Source organism: Procambarus clarkii, chromosome 36 (assembly GCF_040958095.1).
Source record: "Procambarus clarkii isolate CNS0578487 chromosome 36, FALCON_Pclarkii_2.0, whole genome shotgun sequence".
NCBI classification, from domain to species: domain Eukaryota; kingdom Metazoa; phylum Arthropoda; class Malacostraca; order Decapoda; family Cambaridae; genus Procambarus; species Procambarus clarkii.
Window position 1 is genome coordinate 28,722,033 of NC_091185.1, and position 16,718 is coordinate 28,738,750.

The 16,718-nt window shown below is 49.0% G+C and overlaps 2 protein-coding genes across 3 annotated transcripts in view; one reads left to right on the forward strand and one right to left on the reverse strand.

Moving 5' to 3' along the window:
• LOC123756164 (protein tramtrack, alpha isoform) overlaps positions 1 to 15,812 on the reverse strand; it is a 269,736-nt gene extending 253,924 nt beyond the window's left edge. For both annotated transcript variants that reach the window (XM_045739238.2, XM_045739239.2), the window contains exon 1: positions 15,262 to 15,812. The gene's annotated coding sequence lies outside the window, so the exon portion shown is untranslated. The remainder of the gene's footprint in view (positions 1 to 15,261) is intronic.
• Positions 877 to 2,019, forward strand: LOC138371706 (fap1 adhesin-like). The gene has a single exon (XM_069336722.1). The coding sequence runs from the start codon at positions 877 to 879 to the stop codon at positions 2,017 to 2,019; it is 1,143 nt and encodes a 380-aa protein (XP_069192823.1).
• Positions 15,813 to 16,718: the final 906 nt, after the last annotated feature.

Sequence of the window (16,718 nt, forward strand, 5' to 3'; positions counted from 1 at the left end):
GGCAATTTAGACGTCGGTGAGTCACTAACATAGTTTACACAACCCGTCCTCAGACCAAGTCCATTCCATCCAGCGGTCGACCCCTAAAACGCATTCATCAATTTGAACATGCTATTAATTCAAAATAGGAATTTTCTCAAATATAAATAAATATTGTTAAATATTAGCTTCTGTGCATATTTAGGCACTGGTTAGGTGAGGTCCTGTTGGCCATTATTGGTGTTTGTAGTACGTGGGCGAAGCATTTACAGCGTTGTGATTCGAACACAAGTCATTAGCAAACACTTGTTCCGGAAGTGTTCGTACGTCATCAGTTGAGTGTCGTGTGTAAACCGTGTTTCATTCATAAACAGCGGGTTCGGCGGGTGGATGGAATGACTTTTGACCATTGTTTATGAGGACGGCTGAGTTACACTGACCTTCACCTCATCATCCAACTAGAAGTGAAGCGGAGTGTTGAGACGTCGCTTGCTACGGTCCCCGCCGCTCCCTGTCACTTGTATTGTTACTGCCACCTGAAGCAGTCAACGTCCCCCTCCCATCCAACACTCCTGACCCTTCTCTCCCCACCCTATCCCTCCCACCCAGCCCTCCTATCCACCCACCCCATCCTATCACAGCTGCTCCCACTCCAGTTGGACACCCAGTGAGGCATATCTCGACTCGTTCATCAAAAACAGTTACTAAAAAAAAATGTTTCGGACGAGAATGTTAAGATCAGTTATAGTGTGTTGAAGGCTGACTGCTGCTCGTCGTAAGTGGCGCTTCCATTGTAAAGCTTTTCATAGTAAATAATAAATGGTCTTTTGAAGCGTAGAGTAAAAATACCTCGTGACGGAGGCAAGTGTTTAATTGTTTAAGTGAAGTTGTCTAGTGATGATATGTGAATACCATGGCTACTGCCATCTCACACACACCCTCACAGACTCCCTCATAGACTCCCTCATAGTCTCCCTCACAGTCTCCCTCATAGTCTCCCTCACAGTCTCCCTCATAGTCTCCCTCACAGTCTCCCTCACAGTCTCCCTCATAGTCTCCCTCATAGTCTCCCTCATAGTCTCCCTCATAGTCTCCCTCATAGTCTCCCTCACAGTCTCCCTCATAGTCTCCCTCATAGTCTCCCTCACAGTCTCCCTCATAGTCTCCCTCACAGTCTCCCTCACAGTCTCCCTCATAGTCTCCCTCATAGTCTCCCTCATAGTCTCCCTCATAGTCTCCCTCATAGTCTCCCTCATAGTCTCCCTCACAGTCTCCCTCATAGTCTCCCTCATAGTCTCCCTCACAGTCTCCCTCACAGTCTCCCTCATAGTCTCCCTCATAGTCTCCCTCATTGTCTCCCTCACAGTCTCCCTCATAGTCTCCCTCACAGTCTCCCTCACAGTCTCCCTCATAGTCTCCCTCACAGTCTCCCTCACAGTCTCCCTCACAGACACCCTCACAGTCTCCCTCATAGTCTCCCTCACAGTCTCCCTCACAGACACCCTCACAGTCTCCCTCATAGTCTCCCTCATAGTCTCCCTCATAGTCTCCCTCATAGTCTCCCTCACAGACTCCCTCACAGACTCCCTCATAGACCCCCTCATAGTCTCCCTCATAGTCTCCCTCACAGACTCCCTCATAGTCTTCCTCATAGTCTCCCTCACAGACTCCCTCATAGTCTCCCTCATAGTCTCCCTCATAGTCTCCCTCACAGACTCCCGCACAGACTCCCTCATAGACTCCCTCATAGTCTCCCTCATAGTCTCCCTCACAGACTCCCTCATAGTCTCCCTCATAGTCTCCCTCATAGTCTCCCTCACAGACACCCTCACAGACTCCCTCATAGACTCCCTCATAGTCTCCCTCATAGTCTCCCTCACAGACTCCCTCATAGTCTCTCTCATAGTCTCCCTCATAGTCTCCCTCATAGTCTCCCTCACAGACACCCTCACAGACACACACTTGCCTCTGGTCCTCTCGTCAAGGTGCTGGAATTCTCAACTTTCACAATTGCTTTCAAAGTCTCACTCTACTTTTTAACTAATTATTTCTGATTCCCTGTTTGAAAATCATTGTGTTTCCTCCACCCTATTTATTGTTTTGTTTCTCCCAACTTGTTTATTATTTTGCTTCTCCCTTCCTGTTTATTCTTTGTTTTTTTCCTCACTTTTCATTGTATTGTTGATCCAAACTACCTCTCTCTCCCACTAGAGTACTCCCACCCCGTCCTACTGGGCTCCCTGTCTCTGCCTCACACTAGAGTACTCCCACCCCGTCCTACTGGGCTCCCTGTCTCTGCCTCACACTTAGCTCCTCGTCTCCTCCCTCACACTAGGCTCCTCTAACCTTCCATCACACCAGTGTGAAGGAAATGAAGCAATGAAGCACTCTATAAGAAGGGAAGTGATGCTAAAGAAGATTAGTGTGATCCCCCTAACAAAGGGTGGAGCTAGGCGGCCTCCCTAGCGCACGTCTCGAGCTGGGAGTTGCGTGCACCCGCAGCACCGAGAGTTCATTCAACGCTCGAGGAAATAGACAGCCAAGTCATCCCGGCAATCTACCATCTACCGTTGCATTACCTTTAAGGATGATTCCCGTTTCAAACATCCCCTTGTCACGCTGGCTCTTCAGCGCTCTTCCAGACCCACACCAGAGGACTTCCACGCATGGTTCCGGGCGGATAGAGTCCGAGCGGGTCCAAGCAAGAGAGGTATTCGCGGGTCCGAGCGATGAGAACCGCCACCCACAACCTGTACTTACCTGTGGACGCTTTAAGGCGTACAGTACGGTGATTACCCTCGGGGTTTATAATGATAGCGTGTACCTTTATGTACGGTGGAGTTCCGTTGGCTCCTTCCAGTGAGCTCAATAGCGTGATCATTGTCTCTGGAGGCATCCAATACTCTCTCCTCTGCGGTGCTCTTCATATTCTCCAACATTCAATCAATATTTCTTTCTCATTTCATCCCGGAAAACATGTTAGTTCTCTGTTCAGCTGTCGCCACGATGTTCGGCGTCACCTGAAGACTTATAGATCATGCTCTATAAGCTTCAGTAATTAACTTTCCACTTTACAGTGACCTGAAGAAAAATATATCGGAAAAATACTAAAAAGAAAGTTAATGACAATAAATATAATTATAGAAACTATTATAATTTGGAAGAAGTTCTTGAAGTAACTAAGCTGACGTTATACTATCGTGGAAAGCTATAGTGGCGAAGCTAAAGTTGCAGCGCTGCAATAGTTATATAATAATGACCAAGTGCGCTGGCAACTTCCCTTCAAAAATGAGAATCCTAATGAGCCGTTTTGCCCCAAGGGCCCAAACGCTTCCTGAATTCCTCGAGGTGTTCCCCCACAGTCCTGCTGGAGGAGGCTACACTCCGGTGACTTGTACTGTTCGTACCACGGACAGACGGATGGAGGGTGGAACGAGAGAGGGTGCAAGGGTGGGAAAGTTGCAAGGAGGGGGAAAGGATGGGTGTGATGTAGATAGGGAGGGAGAGAGGGAGAGAGGGCGAGAGGGAGAGGGAGGGATGACGGGTGGAGTACGGACCAACACACTGAGGGTGAGTGAACGATCAGGAAGAAAGAAAAGAGGTGAGAGAGATGATGATGGTACTTACCTATAAGTACTTAACTGTCAGTGATTACGGGGACGTGAAGTCTAGCTCTTCACGCCCCGCCCACCTACCTGTCGTCTCTTAATACAACTATTCTGACGTTCGAATTCTTCGTTGAATCTGACCTTCAAGTTGTGGATGGAGGTGGCCTCCACAACTTGTTCTTTCAGCGCGTTCCGCGTGTTTATTACCCGTCCGGGGTTCGAGAATTTCATTACATGTCCTCTGGTCAAGCTTTGTTCCCTATATAGAGGCTATCCTTGTCCATCTTGTCATTTCCACTTAGTATCATGTATGTTGTGATCATATCCACTATTTCTTCTCGACTTCATTATTGTGAGATCTAGTTCCCTTAACATATAGAGTGGCCCTCTGAGCTCTGACACGAATCGTGTTGAATACTTTTCTGTTTTTTAAATGTTGATCTTATGATTCACAGGGTGCAGGTTCCAGGCCTGTGCTGCTGATTACAAATCTTGATCTAACACATGCGATGTAGAGTGCCTGGCTGAAGTACCCAGGTCCGCCGTCTCAACGGTGTTTTAATGTTTGTCAGCGTCCCATATGTTGCCTGTTACACCTGTTCACCTGTGCTTATGGAGGCGGTGTTGGAATCCACTCCCACATTCGTTGCTCTCCCCAACTCCTGTAGATGCCACGGCCTCGTTTCATGCAGGTCGGCGTTCAATCCTCGTCCGTCCAAGTGGTTGTGGACCATTCCTTTCCCCCCGTCCCATTGCAAATCCTTATCCTGACCCTTTCCAAGTGCTATATAGTCGTAATTCTTGGCACGTTTTCCCTGATAGATCCCTTCCCTTTCCTAGTGCTGGAGTTTATGAAGGTCATACTGTAACTTTCTGCAGTCCTCCTCTGTTTTTATTTCTCGTTTGCTATAAGGGAACTGCTTGACAATGATATATACGAGCTGATTCCCTCGCTTAGGACATTCACATGAGGGGAACGGTAGGGGACCCAGGACCCACCTGTGGGGAACTCCACTTGTTACATTCCTAGTGGCGGGGGTGGTACTGGTGGTGGTGGTGGTGGTGGTGGTGGTGGTGGTGGTGGTGGTGGGGGTGGTGGTGGTGGGGGTGGTGGTGGTGGTGGGTGTGAAGGTGGTGGTGGTGATGGGTGTGGTGGTGGTGATGGTAGTGGTGGTGGTGGGTGTGAAGGTGGTGGTGGTGGTGGTGGTGGTGACAGTGGTGGTGGGTGTGAAGGTGGTGGTGGTGGTGGGTGTGGTGGTGGTGATGGTGGTGGTGGTGGTGGGTGTGAAGGTGGTGGTAGTGGTGGTGGTGGTGGTGACAGTGGTGGTGGGTGTGAAGGTGGTGGTGGTGGTGGGTGTGGTGGTGGTGATGGTGGTGGTGGTGGTGGGTGTGAAGGTGGTGGTGGTGGTGCTAGTGGTGGGGGTGGTAGTAGCAGTAGTATTAGGGGAATGATGATTTTTGTTATGGTGGTGGCGATGGTTGTTAGTGGTAATGTTAGTGGAGGAACTAGACATGGTTATGGTAATGGTTAGTTTGAGGTAGTTGGAGCCTGGTGGGAATTACACCTCGGGCCATATACTGAACCAACTAGTGTATTCAGAGCCATTTTCATCTCCAGAAAAAGACTCGCCAATCCTTTTGTCTTGCAGATCCCTGATTACTGCTTGATTTACGAGGCCAAGCACAGAGGAGGGACCATGATCACTTGACCCGCTCACCATAAGAGTCCAATCCTGGTGCTCTCGTCTGCCTGGCGGGTGTGGTGCCAACCACACTATAATGTGTTCCACGGTGGTGGTGGTGGTGGTGGTAGTGGTAGTGGTGGTGGGGACAGTGGTGGTGGTGGTGGTGGTGGTGGTGGTGACAGTGGTGGTGGTGGTGGTGGTGACAGTGGTGGTGGTGGTGGTGGTGGGGACAGTGGTGGTGGTGGTGCTGGTGGTGGTAGTGGTAGTGGTGTTGGTGGTGTTGGTGGTAGTGGTGGTGATGGTGGTGGTGATGGTGGTGGTGCTGGTGTTGGTGGTAGTGGTGGTGGTGGTGGGGACAGTGGTGGTGGTGGTGGTGGTGAAAGTGGTGGTGGTGGTGGTGGTGGTGGTGGTGGGGACAGTAGTGGTAGTGGTGATGGTGGTGGGGGTGACAGTAGTGGTGGTGACAGTGCTGGGGTGACAGTAGTGGGGGTGACAGTGCTGGGGTGACAGTAGTGGGGGTGACAGTAGTGGTGGTGACAGTAGTGGGGGTGACAGTAGTGGGGGTGACAGTAGTGGGGGTGACAGTAGTGGGGGTGACAGTGTTGGGGGTGACAGTGTTCGGGATGACAGTCCTGGGGGTGACAGTCCTGGGGGTGACAGTAGTGGGGGTGACAGTCCTGGGGGTGACAGTGTTGGGGGTGACAGTGTTGGGGATGACAGTCCTGGAGGTGACAGTAGTGGGGGTGACAGTAGTGGGGGTGACAGTGCTGGGGGTTGACAGTAGTAGGGGTGACAGTAGTGGGGGTGACAGTGCTGGGGTGACAGTAGTGGTGGTGACAGTGTTGGGGGTGACAGTGTTGGGGATGACAGTCCTGGGGGTGACAGTCCTGGGGGTGACAGTAGTGGGGGTGACAGTCCTGGGGGTGACAGTAGTGGGGGTGACAGTCCTGGGGGTGACAGTCCTGGGGGTGACAGTAGTGGGGGTGACAGTCCTGGGGGTGACAGTAGTGGGGGTGACAGTCCTGGGGGTGACAGTAGTGGGGGTGACAGTCCTGGGGGTGACAGTAGTGGGGGTGACAGTCCTGGGGGTGACAGTGCTGGGGGTGACAGTCCTGGGGGTGACAGTGCTGGGGGTGACAGTCCTGGGGGTGACAGTCCTGGGGGTGACAGTGCTGGGGTGACAGTAGTGGGGGTGACAGTAGTGGGGGTGACAGTAGTGGGGGGTAACAGTAGTGGGGGTGACAGTAGTGGGGGTGACAGTAGTGGGGGTGACAGTAGTGGGGTGACAGTAGTGGGGGTGACAGTAGTGGGGGTGACAGTAGTGGGGGTGACAGTAGTGGGGGTGACAGTAGTGGGGGTGACAGTAGTGGGGGTGACAGTGCTGGGGTGACAGTAGTGGGGGTGACAGTGTTGGGGGTGACAGTGTTGGGGATGACAGTCCTGGGGGTGACAGTCCTGGGGGTGACAGTAGTGGGGGTGACAGTCCTGGGGGTGACAGTAGTGGGGGTGACAGTCCTGGGGGTGACAGTGCTGGGGGTGACAGTCCTGGGGGTGACAGTCCTGGGGGTGACAGTCCTGGGGGTGACAGTAGTGGGGGTGACAGTCCTGGGGGTGACAGTAGTGGGGGTGACAGTCCTGGGGGTGACAGTCCTGGGGGTGACAGTAGTGGGGGTGACAGTCCTGGGGGTGACAGTAGTGGGGGTGACAGTCCTGGGGGTGACAGTAGTGGGGGTGACAGTCCTGGGGGTGACAGTAGTGGGGGTGACAGTCCTGGGGGTGACAGTGCTGGGGGTGACAGTCCTGGGGGTGACAGTGCTGGGGGTGACAGTCCTGGGGGTGACAGTCCTGGGGGTGACAGTGCTGGGGTGACAGTAGTGGGGGTGACAGTAGTGGGGGGTAACAGTAGTGGGGGTGACAGTAGTGGGGGTGACAGTAGTGGGGGTGACAGTAGTGGGGTGACAGTAGTGGGGGTGACAGTAGTGGGGGTGACAGTAGTGGGGGTGACAGTAGTGGGGGTGACAGTGCTGGGGTGACAGTAGTGGGGGTGACAGTGTTGGGGGTGACAGTGTTGGGGATGACAGTCCTGGGGGTGACAGTCCTGGGGGTGACAGTAGTGGGGGTGACAGTCCTGGGGGTGACAGTAGTGGGGGTGACAGTCCTGGGGGTGACAGTACTGGGGGTGACAGTCCTGGGGGTGACAGTCCTGGGGGTGACAGTCCTGGGGGTGACAGTAGTGGGGGTGACAGTCCTGGGGGTGACAGTGCTGGGGGTGACAGTCCTGGGGGTGACAGTAACGGTTAAGAAGCGTTGGAGGGTCCCGTGGGAGAACGGGAAGAAGCGTATGGGAACCTTCGCGCCTGCTGAGCGTCGCGGCCATTGACACTAGACGCTACTAAGGAGCTTTGTCTATATCCTGAAGGTCCGGCCGCTGACCCTGCTGAACCCTCTTACCAGCACCTCTAACGCGTTCACTGCTTGCATGCCGCGCCTCTCCCTCTCTCCCCCCCTCCCTCTGTCCCTCTCCCTCTCCCTCTTCCCCCTCTCTCTGTCCCTCTCCCTCTTCCCCTCCCTCTCTCCCTCTCCCTTTCTCTGTCCGTCTTCCCAGGTTCTATCTCTCCAGGATAAGGAGTACTAGTGAAGAATACTCTAGCATTCTTCGCGACAGAAATTAATTTTGAGATTTCTATTGCAGTAAGTGTTCAGAACTTTGAGAAACAGGCATTAAGCCTTTTTGTCCACTCCAGTGTGTGAGCGCTCAAGCGTCTGAACCTCTCACCTGCTTAGGATGAACACGTAATTGTATCTGAACCTCACATATCAAGTTGACTGGCCAGCTTTCAGAGCGGACCTCCAAGAATAGAAAGGAGGATGAGGATACTGAGAGGCAAATGTCAGTTGTTCCTAGCTTCAATGACTGTGTAAAATCATATGAAGTTTGATACGTATAACCTATGTATGTTGTTAGGGTCGAGTCGCTTACTCAGTCACCCTCTGAGCCAGCAGGTTCAAAGGGGTCGTGTCGTTGTAAGTAAATGTTTGAGGATTGGTCAAGTTTGGTTAAGTTTATTTACTTTCAAAAGCTACTGGAAGTACCTTTTGAGGTAGTGGAGGGCATTGCTGTCTTGACCGGTCACTAAGGAACATCATGTCGTATTTTATCAAAGATTTTAAGTAAACTCAAGTTTACCTGAAACACAATAAAGTTTACAATTATGATTAGCTAGTGTGTTATATATATATATATATGTCTTTTCGAAGTTGCATATATTCAGTTTAATATTGATGTCTCGCTTACATTATAAGTTTGTTTACTCATCATTGTGGAACGTTCACTAATTTTATCATGGCCGGCTTGGTCATCGAGGCTGATTTTGTCACCCAGATTGGCTTAATTGCCTTTCATAATGGCTTTGTCAGCATGTTGGCTCTATCATCCAGACAAAGCCAGTCATTCCTAAATTATTTTCATTTGAATGCCAACAAGAAATAAGCCTTAATTACAGTCCAACAAGAGAGAGAGAGAGAGAGAGTCCTCCAGTATAACTCAGGAAGAGAGGCAGGGCTACATTATAACACAGCAAGATAAGTTTATATCATAATTCAAGAAAAGAGAAAGAGGCCCACTGCAAGAGAAAGGCAGGAGTGCATCCTAATCCAAAACGAAAGATAAGTCTACATCATAATTCAGCAAGAGAGAGAGAGATAGGCCTGCATCATATTCCAACAAGAGAGATAGGTCTACATCATATTCCAGCAAGAAAGAGAGATAGTCTTACATCATATTCCAACAAGAGAGATAGGCCTACATCATAATCCAGCAAGAGAGAGAGAGATAGTCCTACATCATTGTCACTTGGTTATAATTAGAATCATTTGCACCAAATGCATTTGCACTTCACCTATATAAAAAATATGTAAACTTTGGAGGCAAGTGATACACTAGGAGGCAAACTCGAGGGTCCAAGACTTGTCGACCTTTTCTCTCTAAATATAAAGGAAATTGTGTCCAAGGAGAAACTTAATACAGACGTACAACGTATTCTTGATTAGCCAGGTTGTTGTGCCAGCACTGAACTGCCGACTGTTAGCACCAACAATGTGACTGATCAGAATGTTAACGAGGTGGTCTGATCAGCGGACCTCTGCTCCCTGTTATCTTCCTCTTCTCAGGCGCGCACGAATGATTTAGTGAGATCGATAACCTAATGAAATTATTTTTCTCTCACGCTTTGACCATAACTGAAGGTTGAAGTGACTCTCGATCATGTCGACAGGTCATCTCGAGGTCCAGGTAGAGAGCGAGCAGGAGGAAGGGAAGGTGAAGGGAAGGAGGGAGGGAGGGAAGAAGGGAAGGAAGGAGGGAGAGAGAGAGGGTAAAAGAGGGGTAGTGAATGATTACTCTGCTGGTGAGATTTCAACGCTTCGTAAGAAAGTTAGCATTAGGAGCCTGTCGCAAGAATGCAAGGTGTTATGAAGCGCACGCACACACACACACACACACACACACACACACACACACACACACACACACACACACACACACACACACACACACACACAGAATCTTGTACACCACATATGTAAGACCAATCCTGGAGTATGCGGCCCCAGCATGGAGCCCGTACCTTGTCAAGCACAAGACGAAGCTGGAAAAAGTCCAAAGGTATGCTACTAGACTAGTCCCAGAACTAAGAGGCATGAGTTATGAGGAAAGGCTGCGGGAAATGCACCTTACGACACTGGAAGACAGAAGAGTAAGGGGGGACATGATCACAACCTACAAAATCCTCAGGGGAATCGACCGGGTAAACAAGGATGAACTATTCAACACTGGTGGGACGCGAACAAGGGGACACAGGTGGAAGCTGAGTACCCAAATGAGCCACAGAGACGTTAGAAAGAACTTTTTCAGTGTCAGAGTAGTTAGTAAATGGAATGCATTAGGAAGTGATGTGGTGGAGGCTGACTCCATACACAGTTTCAAATGTAGATATGATAGAGCCCAATAGGCTCAGGAATCTGTACACCAGTTGATTGACGGTTGAGAGGCGGGACCAAAGAGCTAGAGCTCAACCCCCGCAAGCACAATTAGGTGAGTACACACAGGCGGGCCGAAAGAGCAGAGCTCAACCACCGCAAGCACAAGTAGGTAAATACAACTAGGTAAATTACACACTCTGTTATATTAGCCAATACACTTTCCATGGTTATTTACACCGTCACACTCACTTTGATCCTAAACAGCTTAGCTAACAAGGTGTCTACAGCCGAGCAACACCAGCCACTCCACCACAAGTGGGTCACTCCTGCGCCACCAACTAATGGTCAAGAATTACGCCACCTTAAGACACCGCCAGGGAAAAAAGTCTAATATACTGAACCACATCTGGACACGAGAATTATTAACAATCTACTAGAGACGAAGATTTCTGCCGGAAGCCTTGGAACGACCTGATAGTCGTTCAAGAGTAACTAGGCTGTTAGTGGACACGGCCAGCCGATACAACCGGGTCTTTAACTCAACTACCTGCAGGTCTCATAGCCAAATATAATTAACCAATGATAACTCTTAACGGGAGATAACCCAAGATATCTTTACCGAAAATGAAACATAATCAAATATAACTTTAACCTAAGATAACTTTAACCTAAAATAACTTTAACCAAAGATAACTTAACCTATGATAACCAATGATAACCCAATATAACTTAAAAGAAAATAATTTATAGAGGGCTACATTACCTTAGGTTAGGTTAGGATATGTTAAATTAGGCCGGGTTAGGTTGGTTTAGGCGTGTTCACAGAGCAGCGATGATTTGGTGGGGCTCATACTCTCGTCTTAGCCCCCCAGTCCCAGCTACGGCAGCCACCAGGGCACTCTCCATGCCAGACAAGTGTCGCTGAGCTCAGGACCTCAGCGTTCATAGTGCTGAGCTCAGCCTGGGCCTCAACGCTCACAGTGCTGAGCTCAGTCGGCTCACAAACCACCAAACACAATACCGACCAATCTTCCAGGTAGCAACTATAACCTTAGCTAAGACCACATCTTCTTGAGGTTATCTTGAGATGATTTCGGGGCTTTTTAGTGTCCCCGCGGCCCGGTCCTCTACCAGGCCTCCACCCCCAGGAAGCAGCCCGTGGTAGCTGACTAACACCCAGGTACCTATTTAACTGCTAGGTAACAGGGGCATAGGGTGAAAGAAACTCTGCCCATTGTTTCTCGCCAGCGCCTGGGATCGAACCCAGGACCACAGGATCACAAGTCCAGCGTGCTGTCCGCTCGGCCGACCGGCTCTCACATGATCAGAATCTTAACACTAAAGCAAAGCCTCAGGAGCCAGTGACTTCAGAACCAATACAAGATTGCCAACAACTGCTTTATCGCCCAAAACAAAAATTATGTATCTTGCCAACGCGAAAACACCTACGAACAGTAATGTTTCTTCACCGCCAGTGATCGCCGGGCCCCTGACAGCTGGGAGGACAGCGCTGCGGATTCGTAGTCCTGAGGTCCCAGGTTCGATCCCCGGTGGAGGCGGAGACAAATGGCAAAATGTTTTTTTTTTCACCCCTGATGCCCCTGTTACCTAGCAGTAAATAGGTACCTGGAAGTTAGACTGCTGCTACGGGCTGCTTCCTGGGTGTGTGTAACAAAAAGGAGGCCTGGTCGAGGACCGGGCCGCGGGGGACGCTAAGGCCCGAAATCATCTCAAGATAACCTCAAGATAACGGAATCGCCATTGGTCACCAAGAGGTCGGTACCTGACCCAAGTCTTTACACACACTAACAAAGCGATTGTGACCACAAGAACAACAATTACAGTCATGACAACCTTAACAATAACAACAGCAACTAAAAACAACGACGACGACAACAACAATAAACTTAAGTAAGACTACATCTTACTTTAAAAGCAAAAAAGGTATCCTTTGATCAGCAGGAGATCGCGTAGACTCACTAGGTGAACAGCACCACCTTATAGATTCACTTGGTGAACAACACCACCTTATATAGACTCACTGGGTGAACACCACCACCTTATATAGACTCACTAGGTGAACACCACCACCTTATATAGACTCACTTGGTGAACAAAACACCTTATATAGACTCACAACAACACCTTATATAGACTCACAACAACATCTTACATAGACTCACAACACCTTATATAGACTCACAACACCTTATATAGACTCACAACACCACCTTACATAAACTCACTAGGTGAACAACAATACCTTATATAGACTCACAACACCTTATATAGACTCTCATCAACACCTTATATAAACTCACTAAGTGTACATCAACACCTTATATAAACTTACTAGGTGTACATCAATACCTTATATTGACTCCCCTGGTGAACACCAACTCACTATGAACAACTGTGAACACATATAGTATATCCACCCACAACACACATAATTTAATCGCTCTTAACCACAATTGGTAAACAGGTAGACAAGAACCTGATAGTGACTCCAGACACTCTTACGGTGAACAACAGTAAATAATCACCATAGTAAATAACAGGATTGAGCCAGGAATGGTAGCCGGAGCAGAGGCCAGGAGGACCTACAGAGGTCTCTACCCACGCTGTCTTCAGGAGCTCCGGTGGACGCGCGGGTCCCGGGACACCTCGGTCATTGACTTCGACAACCAGGACTTTTAGTTTTTGTGTCGCAACATTACGAAGCGACGGGGAGAGCGCGAGGAAAGAGAGAGCATCAACACCTGTTTCCACCTCGGCTTCCGGATACCTGTTGGCAATACGGTACGATCACTGGAAGGTATTTTGCCTCTTAACATTCCTCACATTGTGAAGGATGAGGATAGCAGTTTGGCAGCACGGAAGTCCTGCTGTGCACATTCCCACTCACTTTTATTACACTTGCTAGTGATTTATGATCTCTCTCTCGTATGTAAAGATCACGGCGGTCTAACATTCAGCTGAACGTCAGTAGCTAATGATAGCAACTTTTGTATGCCAGATGTGATGATTATGGATACTGTCCAGAATAAAACCCGTTGGCTAATCCACACACACAACACTCATACACATGCATAAACACACTGGGAATCAGGTTGGGACGCTGGCGACGTGTCCCGTTATGTGTGAAGAAGGCTGGCAGACAGGACACGGCACTTCCGGTGCCTGGGACAAATGTGAAACTGCAGGAAGCATGTCTTCCGGTTTATATAGGCCCGTAGCAGCACCCAGGTCGACTGGTGGCGCAACCTAGAGGGCGTGTGGTATAACAATGGCAGGAGCACATGTACCACATCCTGAGTGGCGGCCAATACACTCCTCACACCTCCAGTACACCCATAGTCTAACTTTCTAGACTCGTGCTCGGGCAGATGGCTTATAGAAACGCACGCACTCTTTCACCTTTAATGTTGATTCAAAGGAGCACTTTCCTTTGCGCATACAGCATGATGCACGTGAGTGCAAGAAGCACACTCCTGCAACATTTAGAGATGAACATGATACAGTAATGACCGGGTTAGGCGCACATACGACACTTTCTTCAGTTAACAGCGTGATAATTCAGACCGAGTGAGTGCACGCAAGGCGCCAAAGTGGAGGAGCATCCACCGAGTTCGTCTGGAGAGCAAGTAACTCACACGGTAGAGACGTCAGGCTCTCGTGGGTGGTGGTTAATGTTCAAGAACATACACAACAACAACAATACAAACTGCTGCATTATACAAGGGAACCAAACCGTTAAAGCAGCCCAGTGTTCCGCATATTGGCGTACAGAATCGTGACAAAATAATGCTCAATTGATCAACATAATAGATTTAGATTCATCAAAGATTATTTTTAGATTCGTCAAAGCATTGAGTGTTTCAAGTCTCCAGTGTTTGTTTTATATTTATAAATGGATTGAATCAACGAGTCATTGAACGTTTTAAAAATAACAAATTCGTCATATTCCTGCCACTTCTTGTGACTGGTGCTTGTGACTGACACTTCACAAGCAAGGCCACAGATACACGTGTTGGCATTCACGTTACAAGCAGAGCCACAGTATACCTGTAGACTCTCCCACGTCATAAGCAGAGCCACAGTATACCTGTAAACTCTCTCACGTCACAAGCAGAGCCACAGTATACCTGTAGACTCTCCCACGTCACAAGCAGAGCCACAGTATACCTGTAGATTCTCCCACGTCACAAGCAGAGCCACAGTATACCTGTAGACTCTCCCACGTTACAAGCAGAGCCACAGTATATCTGAAGACTCTCCCACGTCACAAGCTGAGCCACAGTATACCTGTAGACTCTCCCACGTCACAAGCAGAGCCACAGTATACCTGTAGACTCTCCCACGTCACAAGCAGAGCCACAGTATACCTGTAGACTCTCCCACGTCACAAGCTGAGCCACAGTATACCTGTAGACTCCCCCACGTTACAAGCAGAGCCACAGTATACCTGTAGACTCTCCCACGTCACAAGCAGAGCCACAGGTATATGCGGTGGCTCTTCAGGTCACCTGTGTGGCCTTATACTGTGGCGTGAGGCATCGCTACCATTACATGTCAACATTCTCCGGTAAATGTGCCCTAATACCCAGACGAGTCACCGCAACGCAAAAGGAAAATACGAGTCCTTACACGAAGACGAGCACAACACAACATACGGTACTTCTGTCCTTATACCCAGGTCAAGACCATCACAACACAAACTGTGCATGGATCCTTATACTCAGCCGGGGGTCATCACAGCACATACGGCACCCGTGTCCTTATACCCAGACGAGTGTCATCACCAACGAGGACGAGGACCAACAAGTGTCCTTATTCCCAGACGATCATCACAAAACAGAAGGAATAGATGTGTCCTTATAGCCAGAAGATGGTCTTCACAACCGTCAAGTCATTAGACTCTAACGAGGGTCACCACCACAGTAGTTCTGTCTGAGACAAGTGGGTGTTGTGGCTGGGTCAAGTACTCCAGGATGGGGTCAACTTACCTTCAATATACTGGGAGTTCCTCACTAGCGGCTCCCAGGTCATACCCCACACGTGTCAAATCAACAGTTTCAGAATAACTCGTTACATTTACAAATTATTCATCATGTAAATATTTCAGCAAACTTCGTGAAATAAATATATCAAATCTGCACTTTTAGTTTAATTATTTATTTAATCAGAATTCCATCTTTTCTCCACGTGTTTCAGGAGTGAAATACGCACAAGATATCCACTAACACTTTCTCACATCCTCAGTAAATACGGAACTGTCTTCCTCGGCTTGTAAACAGATTAATAAATTCCTCTGTAATCCTCTGTAATCCACTTTATGCTCCACCTCACTGCCTGAGCAATACATTGAGAAGCTTTTCCTCTTCTCACTCTCCAGCGGTTGGACACAGCGTTTGCCAGGCTCGGACGGGGACTGCACGAGTAAGCAGCTTAGGGAAGGCGAGGGAGCGAGCAGTGAGGAGAGGAGGAGCGCCAGCCAGCCCGCACCCGCACGGTGTGAAGGTAGTGTTTACATAGCGGGTCTCTGGGTCCTCGCACCCCGGCCCGTCTAGGGGAACAAATTATAGACCGGGGAGCCCTCTGGCGTCCGCGGCGGGAGTTACACACTCGTAGTAAGCTTTTCAGGCATGACATTTGCTCTATATGTAGCGCGTTTTTCTTCTCTCAGATGACGGATTTTTTTGATATTATGGAAGGCATTGGCGTAGAGGGCACGAAGACCTGCTGGAGTATAGGTGGGTACTGCCCTGGGGGCAGCTTTTGTTTATATTTGGTTTGGAACATGAGGAATTACCTCAGTGCTTTCCTGTGCAATTATTTCCCTGATTCATTTTTTATATATTAATCGTCAGGCTAAGAAATCAAATATTAATGCCTGACTAACATGGCAACTTTGGTCTCTAACGCTGACCTGAACGTGATAAGACTACAGTATGGAGATAAGATCATGTCTGAGGATAACATTCTCTGAAACACTTCACGGTGGTCACAGATAAGCGTCTTCCAAAGTGCAAATATGATGTTATCTTGGGGACAGGCAGGTCAGGCAGATGCTGAGGGGTGCTGAGGACACAGATGCTGCGTGCTCCACTTATCATCATTAGACGTAAGGAATTTGTTGAGTCGCGGCAGATTAGCGCTGTAGTGGTCAAGAGGAATGCAACACAGGGCGGTACAAAGGCTTTCCTTGTTTCTCTGTCCAGTCTGCAATAATTACCATATTTGTACCAGACAAATTATGAATTACTCGAACAACAATGTGCATCAGTTGACAGCGAGTGTGTGCATCAATTGACAGCGAGTGTGTGCATCAATTGACAGCGAGTGTGCATCAGTTGACAGCGTACACTAGATTAGTCGTACGCTGTCAACCGGGTATGTTTACTTCTCATTTGACGGAATGGAACACAACTGCGGTGGGCCGATCAGAGTGGAAAGGGACCAC

Coding starts and splice junctions, on each gene's coding strand:
- LOC138371706 (XM_069336722.1), top strand. CDS start 877: ATGATATGTGAATACCATGGCTACTGCCATCTCACACACACCCTCACA.